The sequence below is a fragment of the Pelophylax lessonae genome (genome assembly GCF_965119305.1).
Source record: "Pelophylax lessonae genome assembly, chromosome: 8".
NCBI classification, from domain to species: Eukaryota; Metazoa; Chordata; class Amphibia; order Anura; family Ranidae; genus Pelophylax; species Pelophylax lessonae.
The window spans coordinates 90,227,336-90,247,815 of NC_138775.1; the positions used below are offsets into that span (position 1 = coordinate 90,227,336).

General features: G+C 47.1%; 1 protein-coding gene across 1 annotated transcript in view; it reads right to left on the bottom strand.

Moving 5' to 3' along the window:
* The window catches only part of CSF2RB (colony stimulating factor 2 receptor subunit beta), a 101,903-nt gene that overhangs the window by 25,223 nt on the left and 56,200 nt on the right, over window positions 1–20,480 (bottom strand). The window contains exons 8-12 of the mRNA XM_082265495.1: window positions 12,006–12,166; window positions 10,581–10,711; window positions 9,901–10,093; window positions 4,111–4,201; window positions 3,835–3,904 (exon numbers count right to left, since the gene is read on the bottom strand). Coding sequence (XP_082121621.1) covers window positions 3,835–3,904; window positions 4,111–4,201; window positions 9,901–10,093; window positions 10,581–10,711; window positions 12,006–12,166 — 646 coding nt within the window. The remainder of the gene's footprint in view (window positions 1–3,834; window positions 3,905–4,110; window positions 4,202–9,900; window positions 10,094–10,580; window positions 10,712–12,005; window positions 12,167–20,480) is intronic.

Below are 20,480 nucleotides of genomic sequence, written 5' to 3' on the forward strand. Positions count from 1 at the left end.
AGTAGTTTGGAGGAAGAGGCGGTGGTCGCACAGAGCCACCAGCACAGCAGAAGAGGGAGCAGGGTGCAGAAGCGGAGCGGCCCTGCCCTAGACACTACGCCTGCTACTGCCTAACGCAGCAAGGGAACGAGCGCACCAAAGTCAGCTCAAAGGAGTTCTCTAGCGTGGAAGTTCTTTAGAAGATGTGCTGATGACAGGACACGAGTGGTTTGCACCCTGTGCAATCAGAGCCTGAAGCGAGGCATAAACCTTCTCAACCTGAGCACAACCTGCATGATCAGGCATCTAAGTGCAAAGCACGAGCTGCAGTGGAGTAGACACCTTCAAAACCAAGAAATGTCTCTGGCTCATCCTGCTTCCTCTTCTGCTGCAGTCTCGGCCGCTCCAGCCACATCTGTAGTGATACCGGCACCTGCCACCCCGCAAACAGAGGATCTGTCAGCAACACCACCACCTGGGTCACCAACCATCTCCACAATGTCCCATGGAAGCATTCAGCTTTCCATCTCCCAAACACTTGAGAGGAAGAGGAAGTACCCCCCTACCCACCCGCGATCCCTGGCCCTGAATGCCAGCATTTCAAAATTCTTGGCCATTGAAATGCTGTCATTCCGTCTGGTGGAGACGCACAGTTTTACAAACCTTATGTCGGTGGCTGTCCCACAGTACGTCGTGCCCAGCCGCCACTACTTTTCCAGGCAAGCCATCCCTTCCCTGCACAACCAAGTGGGGGAAAAAATCAGGTGTGCACTGCGCAACGGCATCTGTGGCAAGGTCCACCTAACTACCGATACGTGGACCAGTAAGCACGGTCAGGGGCGTTATATCTCCCTAACGGCACACTGGGTAAATGCAGTCGCGGATGGGCCTGAGGTGGATAGCAATTTGGCGCATGTCCTTCCACCACCGAGGATTGCAGGGCGCTTCAGTTTGCCTCCTGTTCCTAACTCCTCCTACTCCGCTTCCTCATCCTCTACCGCCTCCTCATCCGGACAGCGTAACACCTTCACCACCAACTTCAGCACGGCCAGGGGTAAACGACAGCAGGCAGTTTTAAAACTTGCCTGTTTGGGGGAAAAACCACACACCGCGCAGGAGTTGTGGAGGAGCATGGAACAGCAGACAAATAAGTGGTTGCTGCCAGCGAGCCTCAAGCCCGGCCTGGTGGTGTGCGATAACGGGCGAAATCTCATAGCAGCTCTGCCTGGTGCATGTGCTGAATTTGGTGGTGCAGAGGTTCCTTAAAAACTACCCCGATATGTCAGAGCTGCTGCAGAAAGTGCGGGCCGTCTGTGCGCACTTTCGGCGTTCTCACCCTGCTGCTGCTCGCCTGTCAGCGCTGCAGCGTAACTTCGGCCTTCCCGCTCACCGCCTCATATGTGACGTGCCCACAAGGTGGAACTCCACCTTGCACATGCTGGAAAGACTGTGCGAGCAGCAGCAGGCCATAGTGGAGTTTCAGCTGCAGCACGCACGCGTGAGTCGCTCTGCGGAACAGCACCACTTCACCACCAATAACTGGGCCTCCATGCGAGACCTGTGTGCCTTGTTGCGCTGTTTTGAGTACTCCACCAACATGGCCAGTGCCGATGACGCCGTTGTCAGCTTAACTATCCCACTTCTATGCCTCCTTGAAAAAACAATTCGGGCGATGATGGAAGAGGATGTGGCACAGGATGAGGAGGAGGAGGAGGAGGAGGATGAAGAGGTAACATTTCCAAGGCTTTCAGGGCAGTCATTCACAAGGGGCTCCGAGGGTGGGTTCCTGCACACACAAACGCCAGGGACACAATTGTCCAGCAGGGGCACAGTTCTGGATGATGAGGAGGATGAGGAGGAGGAGCTGGAGGAGGAGATGGAACCATGTTCACAGCAGGGTGGCACCCAGGCCAGCTCATGGCCATCACTGGTGCATGGCTGGGGGGATACAGAGGACACGGACGATACACCTCCCACAGAGGACAGCCTTTCGTTGCCTCTGGGCAGCCTGGCACACATGAGCGATTACATGCTGCAGTGTCTCCACAACGACCGCCGAGTTGCCCACATTCTAAGTGCTGATTACTGGGTGGCCACGCTGCTGGATCCCCGTTACAAGGACAACGTACCGTCCTTAATTCACTCACTGAAGCGATCGCCAGATGCGCGAGTACAAGCGCACGCTGGTAGACGCGATGCTGCTGGCATTCCCACCTGACAGCGGGGCCACAGTGGAAGCACAAGGCAGAGGAGGAGGAGGAGGAAGAGGTCGCCAACGCAACCAGGGCACCGCCAGCACCTCAGAAGGCAGGGTTAGCATGGCCGAAATGTGGAAAAGCTTTGTCAGCACGCCACAACAAACAGCAGCACCAGCAGCTCATATGGAACGTCTTAGCAAGAGGCAGCATTTTACCAACATGGTGGAGCAGTATGTGTGCACACACCTACATGTAGTGAATGACGGGTCTGCCCCCTTCAACTTCTGGGTCTCCAAATTGGGCACATGGCCTGAGCTTGCCCTTTACGCCTTGGAGGTGCTGGCGTGCCCTGCAGCCAGTGTATTATCTGAACGGGTATTTAGCATGGCTGGGGGCGTTATCACAGACAAGCGCAGCCGCCTGTCCAGAGACAATGTGGACAAGCTCACATTCATTAAAATGAACCAGGCATGGATCCCACGGGACTTTTCTGTACCTTGTGCAGAATAGCGATGGATACCGACCTTACCCAGCCATTGTTCTATTTTTGCTCTTTCTCACTCTTTTGGGTTGTACCCTCATTTAAAATTTCTGAAAAGAAGCAGTGTTGGCTACCTCGTCCTCCTCAGGGCCAGATTAACGTAGGGGCTATTGGAGCTGCAGCTCCAGGCCCCTACCTTTATATAGGCCCCGGGTTGGCCATATTCACTGTTACCGCTCTTCTGTCACTAGTAAACACAGAAGTCTGGCTTCTATGCTCGCTTCCCCAGGCAGCTCCCTCAGAACCTCCCCACACAGCACGAAGGCCGGACAAGGAGAGACAGTTGCCGATGCATGGATGTGTTTATGGGCTTCAGAGACAGCATCCCATGTTGAATTAGGCATGCATGGCTGCACCCTTCCTCCTCTGGGTGCATGCCAAGGCACGGCCCTTAAGGCCCTTCAAAATCCTCAGCACCAAGCCCATGATGCTCTTAATCCGGCCCTGGTCCTCCTCCACCGCTGCTTTCACCTACACCGCCCATAGGTGTGCGCAGCCTATTGCATTAGGGTGTGCACCCCAAAGTTTAAATACACATGCATGTGTTTGCCTACATGTACATGGCCCCGATACATTACTCTCCCTGCTGGCAAAGAGAAATAGAGCAGAGCAGGTCCGAGGGAGATCTTTCCCATCTCCTCACTGGCAAACAGAGCGATAATGCTATGTGCCCTAGGTGATTAGGGTGTGCCCAGGTACACCCGGCACACCCTGTGCGCACGCCTATGACACCGCCACATCCACCACCACCTCAACCTCCCTCCTACTCCATATGGGCCTCTTTCTTCAGAGATGAAGAACATTGTTTTATTTTTCTGTTTTTTTTTTGTTGTTTTAAGTTATTTCCCTATCCACATTTGTTTGCAGAGCACTTGCCATGCTCTTAACTACGTTTTGCTGCCATTTGTAGCACTCTAGCCCTTTCCATTGGTGTTTTAGAGCCATTTTAGTGCCTGAAAGTTCGGGTCCCCATTGACTTCAATGGGGTTCGGTGTTCGGGAAAAGTTCGGCAAAAGTCCGGGACACTGACCCGGACTTTTTTTTAAAGTTTGGCCGAACCCGCCGAACACGGACATCCAGGTGTCCGCTCAACTCTACTTCTTTCCCTTTACTCACCAGTGAGTGATCTGTGAGTAGTTTGCTCTTACTGGGGTCGGGTAAGGAATCATCCAACCTTTTCTTCAGCCTGAAAAAGATACACAGTTTATTGGGAATGCTTTCTTAGTAGTGAGCACTGTTCTGTGTAACTTGTTCCATTTTTTACTGACTAATCAACTGACTTTATCCTCTTATCAATCACTAACAATGTTTGGTCATGTATATAATGTAATTTGAGGTAATCCATGCGGCTTTGCCCATGGATTGCTTCTTGTTTTTATCATTTACACTCACCTTTTGTAATACCTGAATGCAAAAAATGCTAACAGTGAACCAGTGACGGAGATAATAAAGACGAATATGCATATGATGTCTGTTGTTAACACTGCAAAAAAAAAAAACATAAAATGGCATCTTATTCCGGGTACATTTAAAAAAGAAAAAAGCAGTCTGTAATATGCAACAATCAATGGCAACTAATCGGCAATATTTATATTGTTTTTAATGTTCTAAACTGATGAAAATTAAGATTCAATATACAATACAATACAAATAGGACCGTCGTCCCTCTATAATTTACTAGCAAGCTTCTGTTGTTCACTAACATGCAAGATTCTTGTAGTAATTTTAGACTCTCACTGGATTATCTGACCCAGCGCAGGTATGATGAAAATTAGGACTTAGGCTTACATACAATACATACAATTACATACATACTTACATACACTATATTACCAAATGTATTGGGACACCTGCCTTTACACGCACATGAACTTTAATTGCATCCCAGTCTTAGTCCGTAGGGTTCAATGTTGAGTTGGTCCACCCTTTGCAGCTATAACAGCTTCAACTCTTCTGGGAAGGCTGTCCACAAGGTTTAGGAGTGTGTCTATGGGAATGTTTGACCATTCTTCTAGTCAGGCACTAATGTGGATAAGAAGACCTGGCTCGCAGTCTCTGCTCTAATTCATCTCAGGTTGAGGTCAGGACTCTGTGCAGGCCAGTCAAGTTCCTCCACTACAAACTTGCTCATCTATGTCTTTATGGACTGTGCTTTGTTTACTGGTCCAAATCATTTGGTAGAGGGTGGACTATGGTGTGGGGTTGTTTTTCAGGGATTGGGCTTGGCCCCTTAGTTCCAGTGAAGGGAACTCTTAAAGCATCAATTTCATGGACAAGTTCATGCTCCTATGTTTGTGGGAACAGTTTGGGATGGCCTCTTCCTGTTCCAACATGACTGCACACCAGTGCACAAACAAGGTCCATAAAGATATGGATGAGTAAGTTTAGAGTGGAGGAACTTGACTGGCCTGCACAGAGTCCTGACCTCAATCAGACAGAACACCTTTGGGATGAATTAGAGCGGAGAATGCAAGCCAGGCCTTCTTATCCACATCAGTGCCTGACCTGACAAATGCACTTCTAGAAGAATGGTCAAACATTCCGATAGACACACTCCTAAACCTTGTGGACCGCCTTCCCAGAGTTAAAGCGGTTATAGCTGCAAAGGGTGGACCAACTCAATATTGAACCCTACGGACTATGACTGGGATGCCATTAAAGTTCATGTGCATGCAAAGGCAGGCCTCCTAATACTTTTAGTAATATAATGTATGTGGGATTTGGATGAAATTGCATGACATGCGAGTGTGACCTGCTCTCAATAGAGCCGGTTCACACATGTCTGGGGTTGCTACGGTGTTGATTCCAAAAGGGTCCTGTGCGTTTTAGGGTCAAGTTCAGGTGTGAATTCAGACAAAAATTCAGACCTGATTTTGCACCTGACTCAGTGAACAGAATCGCACCTGACCTCAGGCTGGAAACCGTGGCTGCACTTATTTGATCCCAGCCTGAGCAGCTCACTGCAGCATTTAATCCTCACTGCACTTGCATTTTCCAAACCCTCTGTGATGGGAGGAGACCTCAGTCACATTACTTTAAAAGGTCATTACGTGACAGGGTTTTATTCCTACTGGTACTTTTTTTCTCATTGAAATGGAAGGGGGCTTCAGTTGCTTCAGAATCCTGCAGTTGCAGTTCTGTAGCCTTGCAGTGCATTGCAAATAAAACTTAAATTGCACCACAATTCACATATACAGCCCAAAAAAGCACATGTGTGTTATAGGCCACCACAACACACAGATGTGAATGCAAGTGGTGAGCTCAATGTAAAATAATCGCAGGGGATCTATTTTTCGTGGATTATGTGTGGTGACAGCAAATTCAGAATGAATGCTGCATGCCTCAATGTTAAAAAATGTGTGCCTAAATATGCAACTGCTATGGTGTGAGCCAATCCAAAAGCTGGCCATACATGGATCAAAATTTGACTGGTTCAGCAGGGGCCAGCCCCATTTTGATCCATGCATGGGCAGGCTGGTTGTACACCTAATCTAATGATTGACTGGTGTTCAACCAGCCCGTGGGATTTTTTCCCAACCAATCAGTGCTGCCTTGCTATAGCCAGCAACTCTGATCATTGTATTCTGATGGCGGGGAAGGCTCCCCACTGTCAGAATACAAAGACTCAGTGGGAAGGATTCCTCCAGCCTAAGGGTTTAAAGCAGTGATGGCGAACCTTGGCACCCCATATGTTTTAGAACTACATTTCCCATGATGCTCATGCACTCTGCAGTGTAGTTGAGCATCATAGGAAATGTAGTTCCAAAACATCTGGGGTGCCAAGGTTCGCCATCAGTGGTTTAGAGGTTAGGTGTTAGATTACATTTAAAGCTATATCGCTTTAATCTTGGTGTGCGTTGTATAATTCTTCCAGTCCTGCAGGAGAGCAGCAGTACAGACCCAGAGCCAGACCCATTCAGAGGGGACGAGATGGTACAGTTTTACTGGGAAGAACCCCAGGTGGCCAGTGGAGATGGGACCGAGGTCTCTCCACCGGTCCTGCAGGGAATTGGGAGCCCAACTGATGGCGAACCTTGGCACCCCATATGTTTTAGAACTACATTTCCCATGATGCTCATGCACTCTGCAGTGTAGTTGAGCATCATAGGAAATGTAGTTCCAAAACATCTGGGGTGCCAAGGTTCGCCATCAGTGGTTTAGAGGTTAGGTGTTAGATTACATTTAAAGCTATATCTCTTTAATCTTGGTGTGCGTTGTATAATTCTTCCAGTCCTGCAGGAGAGCAGCAGTACAGACCCAGAGCCAGACCCATTCAGAGGGGACGAGATGGTACAGTTTTACTGGGAAGAACCCCAGGTGGCCAGTGGAGATGGGACCGAGGTCTCTCCACCGGTCCTGCAGGGAATTGGGAGCCCAGTCTCCATTCCCCAGCAGCAGTGTAAAGTGCAGGGAGAGGAGAGCAGTGTCCTCCCTCCCCAGCGGCAGGCTGAGTTACAGGGGGCAGAGGTAGTTGTTCCTGCCCCCCAGCAGCAGAGTTATATGCCGGGAAGGCAGTGTGAAGTACAGGGAGAGGAGAGCAGTGTCCTCCCTCCCCAGCGGCAGCGTGATTTTTTGGGAATTGGGAGCCCAGTCTCCATTCCCCAGCGGCAGTGTGATGTGCCGGGAATTGGGAGCCCAGTCTCCATTCCCCAGCGGGAGATACAGCAGAGAATTGGGAGCCCAGTCTCTATTCCCCAGCGGCAGAGTATCCTACAGGGAATAGAGAGCCCAGTCTCCTTTCCCCAGCAGCAGGACTCTGTGTTGGGAGGAGAGACAGTCGGTCTCCCTCCGCAAAGACTGGAAGTATATTTGGGAGAGGAGCTTGTTACCCCCTCTCCCCATGGACAGTTTGATTTGTTGGGAATTGGGAGCCCAGTCTCCATCCCACAGCAGTCGAGTGAAGTGCAGGGAATTGGGAGCCCAGTCTCCATCCCACAGCGGCAGAATATTTCATTGGGAATTGGGAGCCCAGTCTCCATCCCACAGCAACAGGGCTGTTTAGCCAAAGGGGAGACAGTCGGTCTTCCCCCACAGCAGCATGGTGGGTTATCTAGAGGGGAGACAGTCGGTCTCTCCCTACCGCAGTATGGTGGTGTATCTAAAGGGGAGACAGTCAGTCTCCCCCTCCAACAACCAGGCTCCAACCAGGCTACTTCCGTGGTAGCGCTTGCAACAGGGCAGAGTACCGCTGGTCTCTGCCCACTCAGCAACCCACCAAGGCAGTCTACCAGTCCCCCACACAGCCAAGGTAAGGCACCTGGACATGGACAAATTTCTCTTCTATCCAGGTGTAGTAACCAGTTATTTTGGGTGGGCTGTACTGCTGTTTCTGTTTTGTGGGTGGGCTGCTGGACTAACAAGGGCACTGACCGGCAGAAGGTCAGATACCCTGTTAGTCTGTTTGGAAAAGGGGAGAAATGTGACGAGACCAATCTCGCCACTGGGCGTTGGAGAAGCCTGGTTGCTCGCCTCCTGCAATATGACTATGGACCCTCTCATCAGCCCATGCTAAACGTAAACCCCATGGCGATTTGACTGTGTTTGTGGCATCCGAGCGCTGTTTGCATATGTTGAGCGCTCAGATCCAGGCTATCTGGGGATGGGTTGAATGTGGGTGTTCTGTTCAGTAGACTGGGAGTTATGCATTTTTGTGTCTTTTTGTGTTTCTTTAACCATGTGGCTAATGGAGTCTTGCCTCTATCCTGGAAGCTAAACCTAATTATATCTTCCATTGTCTCCAGGATAGAGGTCGCTGTGAAAACTAGCTTTAGCTGCAGAGAGAGGGGGGGGGGTTGTTTCCAGCAGCCCCCTCCTGAGGAATGTCTACTGATTAACTGAGTGCTTTTGTCTAGAGTGGGACAGTGTGTTGGTTGGGTCTGAGACTATTGATAAGCATGTTAATGAGCAGACCTGAGCTATATGGGGATATGTTACATGTCTGTGTTTAATGTATAAAAAGTAACTTTATGTATTTTAAAGCATATTAATGTATTTGGGTCCCCACGTGTGTAATGGAGTTTTGCCTTTGTCCTGGGAGATAATTTAATTACTTCTCCAATTGTCTCCAGGGCAGAAGGGGGGAAGCCAGGATGCATTGTGGGGATGTTTTGCTTTTGTGAGTCTGTAATGTGATACATGTCTGCCTGTGTCAAAGTCTTCCATTTGGTCCCCTAGGGGAGTGTCCACCAGGTGGGAGACCTGCATAAATACAGGGGCAGGTAGCCCTCAATAAACAGACCACTGCTTTAACCTCAAACGGAGCCTTGTCTCGTTCTTGGGGGGATTCACTGTATGCTGTTGGAGACTGATTGCTAGGAGTGTAAGCTGATGTATGCTTTTCCTGTTCGTCTGCTAGCAGCTATTCGTGAGGTTCCAGGTTGGAGTGCTATTTTGTATCCAGTTCGGGAGTTTGGTGTTCTGCAGTAGCTGTGCCTGTCTCTCAGAAAGGGGCATATCGCCTAAACTGATTTGAACCCCTTATCTGCTGAAACGGTCCGTTACACCCCCGCCCACAGACCCCGACAATCACAGCCCAGGTTTTCAGGAAGCAGCCCTTGTCCCTATTAATCGACAAGGTGCTTTGAGGGCATATGGACTTGTATGGTTCGGGGGAGGGGGGACGCTCACTCGCCTTCCCCCTCTTTTCTGACCTGCCAGTCTGCATTCCCAGATAAGGATCTGGTATGGATTTTGAGGGAGTCCCACGCCTTTTTGTTTATTAAAGTTTGGCGTGGGGTTCCCCCCCCAAATCAATACCATACCCTTGAGTGCTGGTATGGATCGGGGGGGGGGGGCATGCCATTTTTTCTTTCTTTCTTTTTTTTTATTGTTTAGCTGTCAGCAGGGAAAGCTTTGCCCAATCAGGGCGGAGAATGCACTGTGCAGCACTCATGCTCAAACTCGACCGTTTGCTCATTGCTATTGAACAGCATAGACTTCCATGTTTGTGAAGCAGTACACTCCCAAGAACCAACATGTAGAAGTTTGGGTGAACTTTATATAGGGTAGAATCTTAGGCATCCTCCAAAAACACTGCAATGAATCTATACTCTCAACGGTTTTGTCACAAATGTTCGACTGAGCAAAACCCTTACAGTGAAAAAAACTGACAGTGGAGTAACACACATCAGAAATGTAAAAAAACATAAGCAGTATGACAAAATGGTCAATCACTGGCATTACCGAAGGTTGTCTTCCAGGAACAGCTCTGGCTCCATACACTCCATGTCCCATTATACAGAGACTTTTCATCAGGCTTTGCACGCACCTTGGCTGTGTAGTGAGTGGAGCCTTCAAGTTTAGAAATTGGAAAGTAATATTCAGGTGGATTGCCAGAGACATTGACCAATGAGTAAGAAGGACATTCTTGTTCTCCCTAAAGTGACATAAAAGCAATGGTTAACATAAGGGCTCTTGCATGTGCCCATATATTAGGAATATAGCCGTACAGAGTAAAATGCTTGTTATAAAAATGTTATATTTTTAAAAATACGCCCATACACGTAAGTGTGTAAACTCGAGTGCTGGTGTTTACGCATGTATAGCTGTGTACAATGTTTTTTAATGTAATGTATATCTATGGGCAAAAATACACTGCAGCTGTAGCTCCTGAGAGACACAACAACAAGCATAATTTACTCTGTATGACTGTAGGCCAAATATAGAGCCATATATAAGAGCTCTAATTTGTGCATGTATTGGATGTCTGGGTGATTAAAAAAGGGGGAAAAAACAAATAAAAAACATATAGTATACAGAGAAAAATAAAGTAGGACTTTGGATAATAATAATAATAATAATAATAATAATAAAGAAAATGTCACTTTTTAAAGCTAATTCAGTTATATTATGCAAGACTGTACCTCCTTCCAGTAACACAACTGGTATGTTAATTGGATAGTGGTAAAGTCAACCTTTGGTGGGCTCCATCTCAGTGTATATCCATTGTTTGACTGGTCTTTTATTTCGAGAGCCGTAGGCGACTCAGTCTGAACTGCAACAGAGAAAGATAATCTAATATGTAGATTCTAAAAGTAGTATGTCTGTGGTCAGACTTTACCTGGAAATTAAAGGTTTAGACAAAAAGAGGGTGCAGCAAGAAGCAATACTGAAGTGACCTGGACTTTCAAGGATAACAAGGATAGCACATATTATATGAAACTATATTTAGAATCCTATTAGTGGTAAGGTGTTAGACTTTGTGGGAGCAATCATTGTGTAAAACAACAGGCATTAATGGTGCAATACCCTCAACATAATAATATGGTACAATGTGTTTCTTGCCATCAGCCTGTTCCTTGATTCTGCTAAACAAGGGGAAAGTATGCATCTGCACGGTGGGAACTATACTGTATACGAAGAGGACTGGTGTGGATGAGGAACACACTACGCACACTTTAGGCTTGACTAGGGTACTAAAGATGTCTTTGACCACTTTGGCTACTACCACTCCCTCTAACCCTTTAATAATCATGCTGACAACCAACTGGAGTTAATGGCCAAAGCAGCCTTTATTAACCAATATAATAAATAACATAACATAACATAACAACATGAATACAATGTAAAATACAGTAGAACTGGAGGCTCAAGGTCCTCGTAGGCCTCACTCACAAGAAGATAAAATGCCTGCGACCTATTACAGGCCTCCAGCCGCAACACCACCGACTCGGAGACAACCAGCCGCAGATACCTCTATTATAACAACTGGGATCCGTACCTCACACGGGTCCCTACCAAGTTCATTTTAGTGCCCACAGTAAACTACAAGGGCCTTGAACCCCACCATCTGCTTAAAAACAAGCGACCCAATCCCCCAATCCCAATAATTACCCATTTAACAGAGGGGATCAAAAATAACAGGGCAGGCGGGAGGGAAGTTTTCCCCTGGCTGATCTCCCTTCGACTGAAGATCAGCCCTCCCTTCTGCCTATGCACCTCCCTGCAACTCCTCCCATACCTTACCTACTCCCCCTTCTAAACCAATTAAAACCCAGTACAATATACAACCTATTTAACTATTTTTTGTCCCACTGACCCTTTAACCCCTGTCATGCCGGCCCTCTGTTGATGTCTTGTTTCTTTTACTCCAGGCCTCCTTTTAGTGCCAAAGACTTTGTCCCAGCACTGATAAAATTCACTCCACCACCACCATCAGAGGCAATATTTTGGAGAAGCGGCTAAACTTCATTCTTATGAATCCTTAAAACTCTGTTAAACCCATGCATCCTCTAATAAATCCTAATACTAGTAGATATAATACACAACATAATCAAAACTATACTCACTATTCTCACAGGCTTTCAGAGTTTTCACCTCATTCTGCATTCTGACTTGGATCTTAAAGGAATTGTTTGCCTGAGATGAAGGTACCTGAAGTGAACATCTGTATTGTACATAAGGCATGCTGTCTTTAGTTCTAATCATCTCAGCAATACATGACTTGTATCTAGAGAGAAAAAAACAACATGGTACATTTGAAAAAAAAGAATTTTGAGTAATGCAAAGTATGTAGAGTAGCTAAAATTTCACAAAGGGACAATCCTGTACTATCCTGCAATATCTTCTTATGAGATTTTTACTACTCGGTATTCCCAGAGATCTCGTCGGCAGGATGCTGACTTCATCCTCTGCACTACAGTGGCCGGGGAAATGTGAGCATATTAGCAAACAATTTTTCCCTCTGTGGATTCTTTTTTTTGCACTTTTTGCAGTGTTTATGAAAGTAGAGCCACGTTGAATAAGTGGACCTTGCTGAAATGCAAGGTCTGCTTTAATATATTTTATAGACACGTTAAGCAAAATCAGCTACAATTAATCCCTATTAGTGTCTGTACTTTAATTAAAATGGTGTTATATTAATCAAGGGCTATCAGAACCTGTCAGATGTGCTTGATACTTAAAGACTATTCTCAAAGGGATGAAAAAAGTAGAATGCAATGTTATCAGCTAAAGGTAGCTAAGGATAGTCAGGCTATGGATATTCAAGCAATTAAAAATTCTTAAAGTGTGTAATTCCAGCCAAATCCTAACTAAAGGCTAAACTGACTTCCGCCCCCATTCTAGGACTATTCTATCTATCCTGTGAAAGTAAAGATGCTTATACTGACCTAATGTGAGGCTGCTCTGGTTTGGTCACATGATCGGGTCCCAGTGGCAACTTCAGTGTAAAGAAGGGATAGCCGCAACCAATCATGTGTCCAGACCAGAGTGGCTTCAGGATACACAAGTATAGGCATCTTTTCTTTCACAGGGTAGATAGAATAGTCTTAGAATGGGGGTGGGAGTCGGTTTAGCCTTTAGTTAGAATTTGACTGGAATTACACTTTAAGAAGCAGTAAATTAATTCCAAAACAAGAGTCAGAAGGGGAGATCATGGGTGACATGGAGATGGGATAAAGGGGAAATGTTTGCTGCTAGGTAGTATAGTTATATGGATATTTAATGAAAGTCAGGTAAGAGTCATTAAAAAAGTAAAAGAAATGCAAATTCAACCCTATAGGACCCAGGGAAAACAAAGGGGAGGTAGAACATGAGAAGAAGGGAGAGGAGAAAAGCAAGAAAAAGGTGGGGAAAGGAGAAGAAACAAGATTAGAAAATAAGGAACTGGGATGTATATAGGCTGTGTGCTGCATAGCATACATTTAGGGACGACAAGGGGAGTGGCATGGGATCATCCAGCTTATGTGGATGTGTTTTTATTTACAGAGAAAACCCAAATAGAGAGAAAAATGGTCAAGATTTAGTCTATGTTCTGTTCATACATACACAATAACTATATAAGGGTGGATAATAACACATCTGATGATAGGGACAAGGTGTGATGTGGATCAGGGACGTGCAGTCAGGGGAGGCAACTACCATGCACAAAAAAAAAAAAAATGATCAAGCATGGAGGGTCATATCTTGGCGACCTGGGGTTACAGAGACATCACCACTGGTCAAAATTTGAGGCTCCTAGCACCTATGGTTCCAGAGATACGGGGCTCCTTGCACAGCCTGTCAGAAGCTACCAGTTTAACCGCTTGCCGACTAATATTACTGCGGCAGTGCGGCTCCCCTGCGTCCAGTCACATAGTACTACGTGACTGGAGTGCATGTGGTTTGGACACAGCGGGAGGTGGGCCACGGGATGAGAGGCGGCATTCGCCGCCTTCCTCCTCTGATCGTTTGGGGAAACATAGAGAAGGCCCGCCTGCTTATGTAAACAAAGCAGGCGGATCTTCTCTCAGACAGGCAGGAACAGATCATCAGTTTCAGCTAAGCTGAAACTGCGATCTGTCTGTGCCTGTCACAGAACCCCCCCCCCCCCCCCACAGTTAGTAAGCATCTAGGCATACATTAACCACTTTGATCACCCACAGGGTTAACCCCTTCCCTGCCAATGGCATTATTACAGTAACAGTGCATATTTTTTGCACTGATTACTGTACCCCCAAAAATTTCAAAAATGGCAGTTAAGGGTCCGATCTGTCCGCCGCAATGTCGCAGTCACACAAAAAATCACAGATCGCCGCCATTACTAGTAAAAAAAAAAAAAACAATAAAAATTACATAAATCTTTCCTGTAGTTAGTAGACACGATAACTTTTGCGTAAACCAATCAAAATACGCTTATTACGATTTTTTTTTACCAAAAATATGTAGCAGAAAACAAATGGGCCTAAAATGTTAAAAAATTTTGATTTTTAAATTTTTTTTGGGAATGTCCTATAGCAGAATGTGAAAAATATTGTTTTTTTTTTTTTTTTGTTTTTTTTTTTTTACAATTGTCGCTATTTTTTTGTTTATAACGCAAAAAATAAAAATTGTACAGGTGATCAAATACTACCAAAAGAAAGCTCCATTTGTGGGGAAAAAAGGACGTAAGTTTCTTTTGGGTACAGCATCGCACGACCGTGCAATTGTCTGTTAAATTAAAGGAGTGCCGAATTGCAAAATAGGGTCTGGTCAGGAAGGGGGTAAAACCTTTCCGGGGCTGAAGTGGTTAAATACAAGCTGGCACATGCTGTTTGCAGCAGACTGAGAGGATGAGCTCACAGTGCCTCTGATTTCTTGTCAGAGGCACTGAGCTCAATGGACAGCTTGGAGCCTTGGACCAATGGTAAAGCACCATTGTCCAAGCTGTCCAATAAAAATGCTGCAGTGGAGGCTCTCCTCTCACTGCAGTGACATAGAAGGAGGCATGTGTCTAAAAGACAAATGCTCCCTTCCAGCCCAGCCCTCTTTACTACAAGGAAAAAACATGGATTTATGGGTATAAGGTTTACCCATAATCCCATGTTTTCCTCACACAGTTAAGAGGGAAAATCTGCTGCTGTTGAAAAGGTACTTTTTTAATCAATCAAAATGATATATTACTATGCTATATGTTATAACATAATAATATTTACTGTGAAATTACTGGTTTGAAGTTATAACTTCAAACTTCACTAACTGGTACGTTAAGCCACCTGCTTGAGTACAGTTTTTTAAATATTACTTACTTATGGTAATTAACCACTTGCCACCTGGGCCAATTCTGGTAGTCCTCTCCTACATGTAAAAATCATATTTTTTTTGCTAGAAAATTACTCAGAACTCCCAAACATTATATATTTTTTTTTTTAGATGCACTGTTTTACTGTTTTACCATTTGTTTCAATTCTTCTGCATTTCACCTTTTAGTAAATAACCATGCACCATTTATTGTTTACTTGTTTATTACTGAATACTGTTGTAACTGTCCGCTTATCACTGTAAATGTTTGTTCAGCACTTACTGCAAGGTGGAACCTTTCTGCCTTCCTTTTGTTTCCCTGGGGAATGTTTAATCAGCAGGATCACTAGACCACTCCTCCTACTCCTCCCTCTAGCTCTGAGGTAAAGTTTTGTGACTCAGATTTTATATACAGAGCATGTCAGCAGAACCTCATAGGAAGATGATTGCTAGAGAGGACTCCTAAGGCTTAAAGTTTGCATCCCTTGGCAAGCGGAGCGAGGTATGCAGTAAAAGTGCATTATATATAAAAGTGTATATGAACTGTGTGTGTAACAAATGTATTGTATGTCGTTTTGCAGTTTTCACGGTGCTATGGTGCTTATGGTGTTCATGGTTTACGGTGCTCAAGGTGTTAAAGAGATTAACGTTCAACCCTCCTGCACACCTTTGATGCAAAAGAATAAAAGTACTGCACCCGTCAGAAGCTCTCCTCTCGTTATTCACTCGATGCCAAAGGGGCCGCTACAACTGTTATATTTCTGGCTTCAGAGAATAACGAGACATTTTTTATTTTTTCTACAATCTTTATGGTTAACTTTGGTAGTAATATTCTTTCCAGCATCAACAAAAATGGTGACTGAAAAACATCTTAAAGGGACAGCTTTTGTTAAAAGAGTAGAACTAGTAGAATTGCAATCACATAATGAGAATCGAATACATAACTTGTGAATATGTAACCTGTGTGTATCTGACTCGGATACTAGCCACTGACCTCACTGCATGTCCCTGATGTGGATTTATAACTAGCCATCAACATATAGGGGGGGGGAGAGGGGGGGAAGGGAAGGAAGGGGTGGGTTGCAGAAATAAAAAAAATGGTAGTAGATGCTCTGAAAGGGGGAAAAGGGTGAGCTGCTGACAGACAAAGACTGCAAGCTGGCTTCTCAGCTTTGCATTGCGCAATGCAGTACCACTGCGTGTATGTGTTTGTGGTGTCATTCATTCTGAGCATCCTGATGCACTAAGGCAATGGACCAGTGTTTCAGCACAACTCATAGTCCACCACTGCTGTGCATTGTGGTCTGCTTTATTGGTAAAAAAAAGAGTCAGGCTAACTTTTGGTTTGCTGGGGTGCTTTGGCAGCATATTCAAAATGAATCAGTTGCCATAATGCAACTTACATTAATATGCAAGGGGGCCATAGGTATGAACTTCGACAATAAATAAATTAGCGAGAATTGGGTAGAGTCCTTGCTTTTTTTACTGTTTAATAACAGTATGTAAAAACTTGAACATCCGCACCCTGTCCACACGTCCAGTTTAAGCTATGTGTATATTAACCAATTGCCGACCAGCCGCCGCAGGTCGGCTCTGTTATGCGAAACAACGCACCTGTATGTCGCTTTGTGTAGCAGTTAGTGAGGGAGGGGGAGCCAATCAGCAGGTCCCGCAGACGTGATGTTCGCCAGGCACCCGCGATCGCTCCCCAGTAAGTAAACACGGCACACCAATGTTTTGTCAGTGATGAACACAGGGATCCTGTGTTTCTCCTATTTAGGAACACAGATCTCTGTGTTTATCCAGTAAGTACATCCCCCACACAGTTAGAAAGCATTCCCTAGGCACACATTTAACCCCTTGATTGCCCCTGGTGTTAACCCCTTCCCTGCCAGTGTCATTAGTACAGTAACAGTGCATATTTTTAGCACTGATTACTGTAATAATGTCACTGGCCCCCTCAAAAGTGTCAGTTAGGTGTCCGATCTGTCTGCCGCAATGTCGCAGTCCTGCTAAAAATCGCTGATCGCCGCCATTACTAGTAAAAAAAAAAAATGACATAAATCTTCCCCTAGATTGTAGATGCAATAACTTTTCCGCAAAACAATCAATATACACTTATTGGGTTTTTTTTTTTACCAAAAATATGAAGCAGAATACATATTGGCCTAAACTGCTAAAAAAATTTGATTTTTTAATTTTTTGGGGGGGGAATGTTTATAGCAGAAAGTGAAAAATATTGTTTTTTTTTATTCAGAATTGTTGCTTTTTTTTTTTTTGTTTATAGCACAAAAAAATAAAAACCGCAGATGTGCTCAAATACCACCAAAAGAAAGCTCTATTTGTGGGAAAAAAGGACATCAATTTTATTTGGGTACAGCATCGCATGACTGCGCAGTTGTCAGTTAAAGTAAAAACCTTATGGTCCTTAAGTGGTTAATGTTTAATTAAAATAAGCATATCTTAAATAAATAGTACAAATACTAAAGGCCTTAATTGGACCACAACTTTTAACTGGGCCTTTCCAGAGCTAACACTGACTTGAATACACAAGCTTTAACAGGCGGGACACAACACATATATCTGATGTTAGTCCTTCCTGAAAGTCAAGTCTACAAAATGTGTATAAATACAAATTGCTTAATACATAAGAGCACTTAGCAAGGGCGCTCTAATATGATTCCACATTCAGCACCCATTCATACAAGTCCTTATAAGTAAACATTGCATATGTTATTAGTTGCCTCCTGAAGCTTATTTCAGCCATGCTGTTATATTAAAGGAAGTCTAAAGTGGTTTATGGTTAATTTTCTATTGTTAAAAGCTTTTATAAATTTGTTTTTTTTTTTACAACTTTTGATTGTTTGAATAAATATACAGTACAGCCCGGAGCAAAAAGAACAAAGAAATAGGCGGAGGGAGAGCATGACTTGGCCATCAGTGGAATTGTCTCTGAAAGGGTTAACATGTTAGGCAGTCTGGGGTTTGTCCTTCTATTGGTCAGGGCAGCTAAGGGAGGGGCTGTAGAAGGGGGGAAGTGAGCTCACTGTAGTCTTTCCCTCTATTGGTCAGGGCAGCTAGGGAGGGGCTGTAGAAGGGGGGAAGTGAGCTCACTGTAGTCTTTCCCGGGCTTCAGTTCCAGCGTGGGTGAAGAAGCATTAGAAGCATCGGGATCTTCTGCTGCCGTCGGGTATTGTGCCCCCCCCCTCCCCCCCCCCGCTATTGTCCCGCACTGCCAGACTATCTCCCCGTGCTTCCTCCACCTCCATCCTGCTTTTTAGCCCCATGTCGGACGCTCGGTCCCTCATAGAGCAGCTGCGGTCCATGGTTGAGTCCATGGGACAGGACTGGCTGCAGCAGCAGGTCTCCGGACTGCTTGCCCCGGCGGCAGCGAATGCAGGGGGGAGACGTGCTCGGAGGACACGTCCCCCGGAGCGCTTCAGCCCCCCCTCCCTCTAGAGCTCAGCGCCGCTTTGGGAGCCCCTCGGAGGACCCTCCAGGCACGTCGGAACAGCGCTCTCCAGCTGTCTCCGGCGCTGGCACTGGGAGGAATCCCCGTCATCGGCGGAGCTCTGCAGGTGGGGGCCGCAGCCACACTCTCCCCTCCCCCCCCCCCCCACCTGCGCGTCGTAGGCATCCGGAACATGCGGCTGCCTCCCCTGTGGATGCTCCGGCGGAGGGGGCAGCCCGGCGTGGGATGGTCAGTGCGGCGGGCTCCGGTCAGTCCGGTAGAGCGGCCGGAGGCCCCTCCCACCCCAGGGCCTCTTCATCATCTTGTCGGGATCTGGGTCAGGGCAGATCCCCTCCCCCCAGCACCAGCAGGAAGAAGAAATCGTGGGGGTCTGCCGTGCGGTCGGGGGACTGCAGTCGCCTGAGCCAGGATGGTCGTCCGAGTCCGGGAGCGGTCGGTGCGGCCGTGCCAGACCTTTCTGCCACAGATGCCCTGCAGGAATCATCCAGGTCCGAAGGCGAGCTGTCCAGCGCGGAGGAGGAGGCGGCGCCACGTCCGGCGGCAGCGATGGAGTCCGGTGACGCGGCTGTGGGGTCCGTTCCTAGTCAGCCTGGTGAGTACAATTTTGCTTCCTTGTTTTCTTCACAGAGTGTGCAGTCTTCTGGGGGGGGTGAGTGGGGGGTGGGGGCCCCCGGGGCGGGTCTAGTGGCGCCTTCTCCCGCTGTGAGCGGGTTTTCCTCGCCCCAGACAGTGGGCATGGCGTCTGCCGTGCCTGGTTCCGTCGCAGCGTTTCAGGAGCTGGTGGCGGGTTTGCGGGTTTTGGTACAACGTTTGGACGCGGCTGCTCCTCCCGCAGCGTCGCCGGTGTCGGCTTGGGTGGCTGCTTCGCCTGGGGTTGGCGTGGCGGTAAATCAGGGGCAGGCTGCCCCCCCTGCTGTGGTTCCGTCGGGTGCGGCTCTGGCGGGGGGCGCGGGGGGTGAGCAGCCCACGGCCGAGACGTCTAAGGACGCTGGCAAGGGCGCGGATTCTGTGCGTTTGGCGGACTCCGCCAAATGCGAGGTTTATGTTTGTTTTGAGGGTCCTCTGGGCGCCCATCTCCAACCGGAGGTGCGGGAAAAGATTTTGAAAGGGGACTATGTGGAGATTTTTACCCTTTTGCCCTTAGAGAAGTTTAATCTGGACCGGATTAAGCCTGAGGAGTCCAAGAAGGAGGATGAGGAAAAGCGCCGGCATCGCCTTATTCCGCGGACGTTTAGCAATTGGCTACAAGCGTTTGCCATTTTTGCTAGCGTGATTGTGGAGAAGCACCCCGAGAATTGTACACCTTTATTCTGCTATCTTAATGCCATCGGCGAGGCCCACAGGGTGTATGGGGGTGTGGCCTGGTTGCGGTATGATGAGCAGTTCCGTCAGCGGAAGGCGGTGCGGCCGTCGTTGCGTTGGGATCATAAGGACATCGGGCTATGGATGAACCTTATGACCTCGGCGCTGGCCTCCTCTTCGTTTTTTCCAGGGGGGGCTGGGAGTTCGACCACCCCAGGACAGCCGGCCACAAAACGACGGGTTGCTGTTGGCAGTTTAACGAGGGTACCTGTAAATTTGGCGCCAGCTGCCATTACAAGCACGAATGCTCCCACTGTGGCGGATCCCACCCCTTGTCCCGGTGCTTTAAGGCAGGCAAGTCCCATTCCGGCGACGCTTCGGGAAAAAGGGTGGACTCCGGTGAGGGTGGACAGGATGGCCCCCTTTCTAAATAGGTACCCGGATCGACAGGCCGCTCGCTTGTTGGAGGCGGGTTTCTCGGGGGGTTTTGTCATTCCTTGCTCCCTGGCTC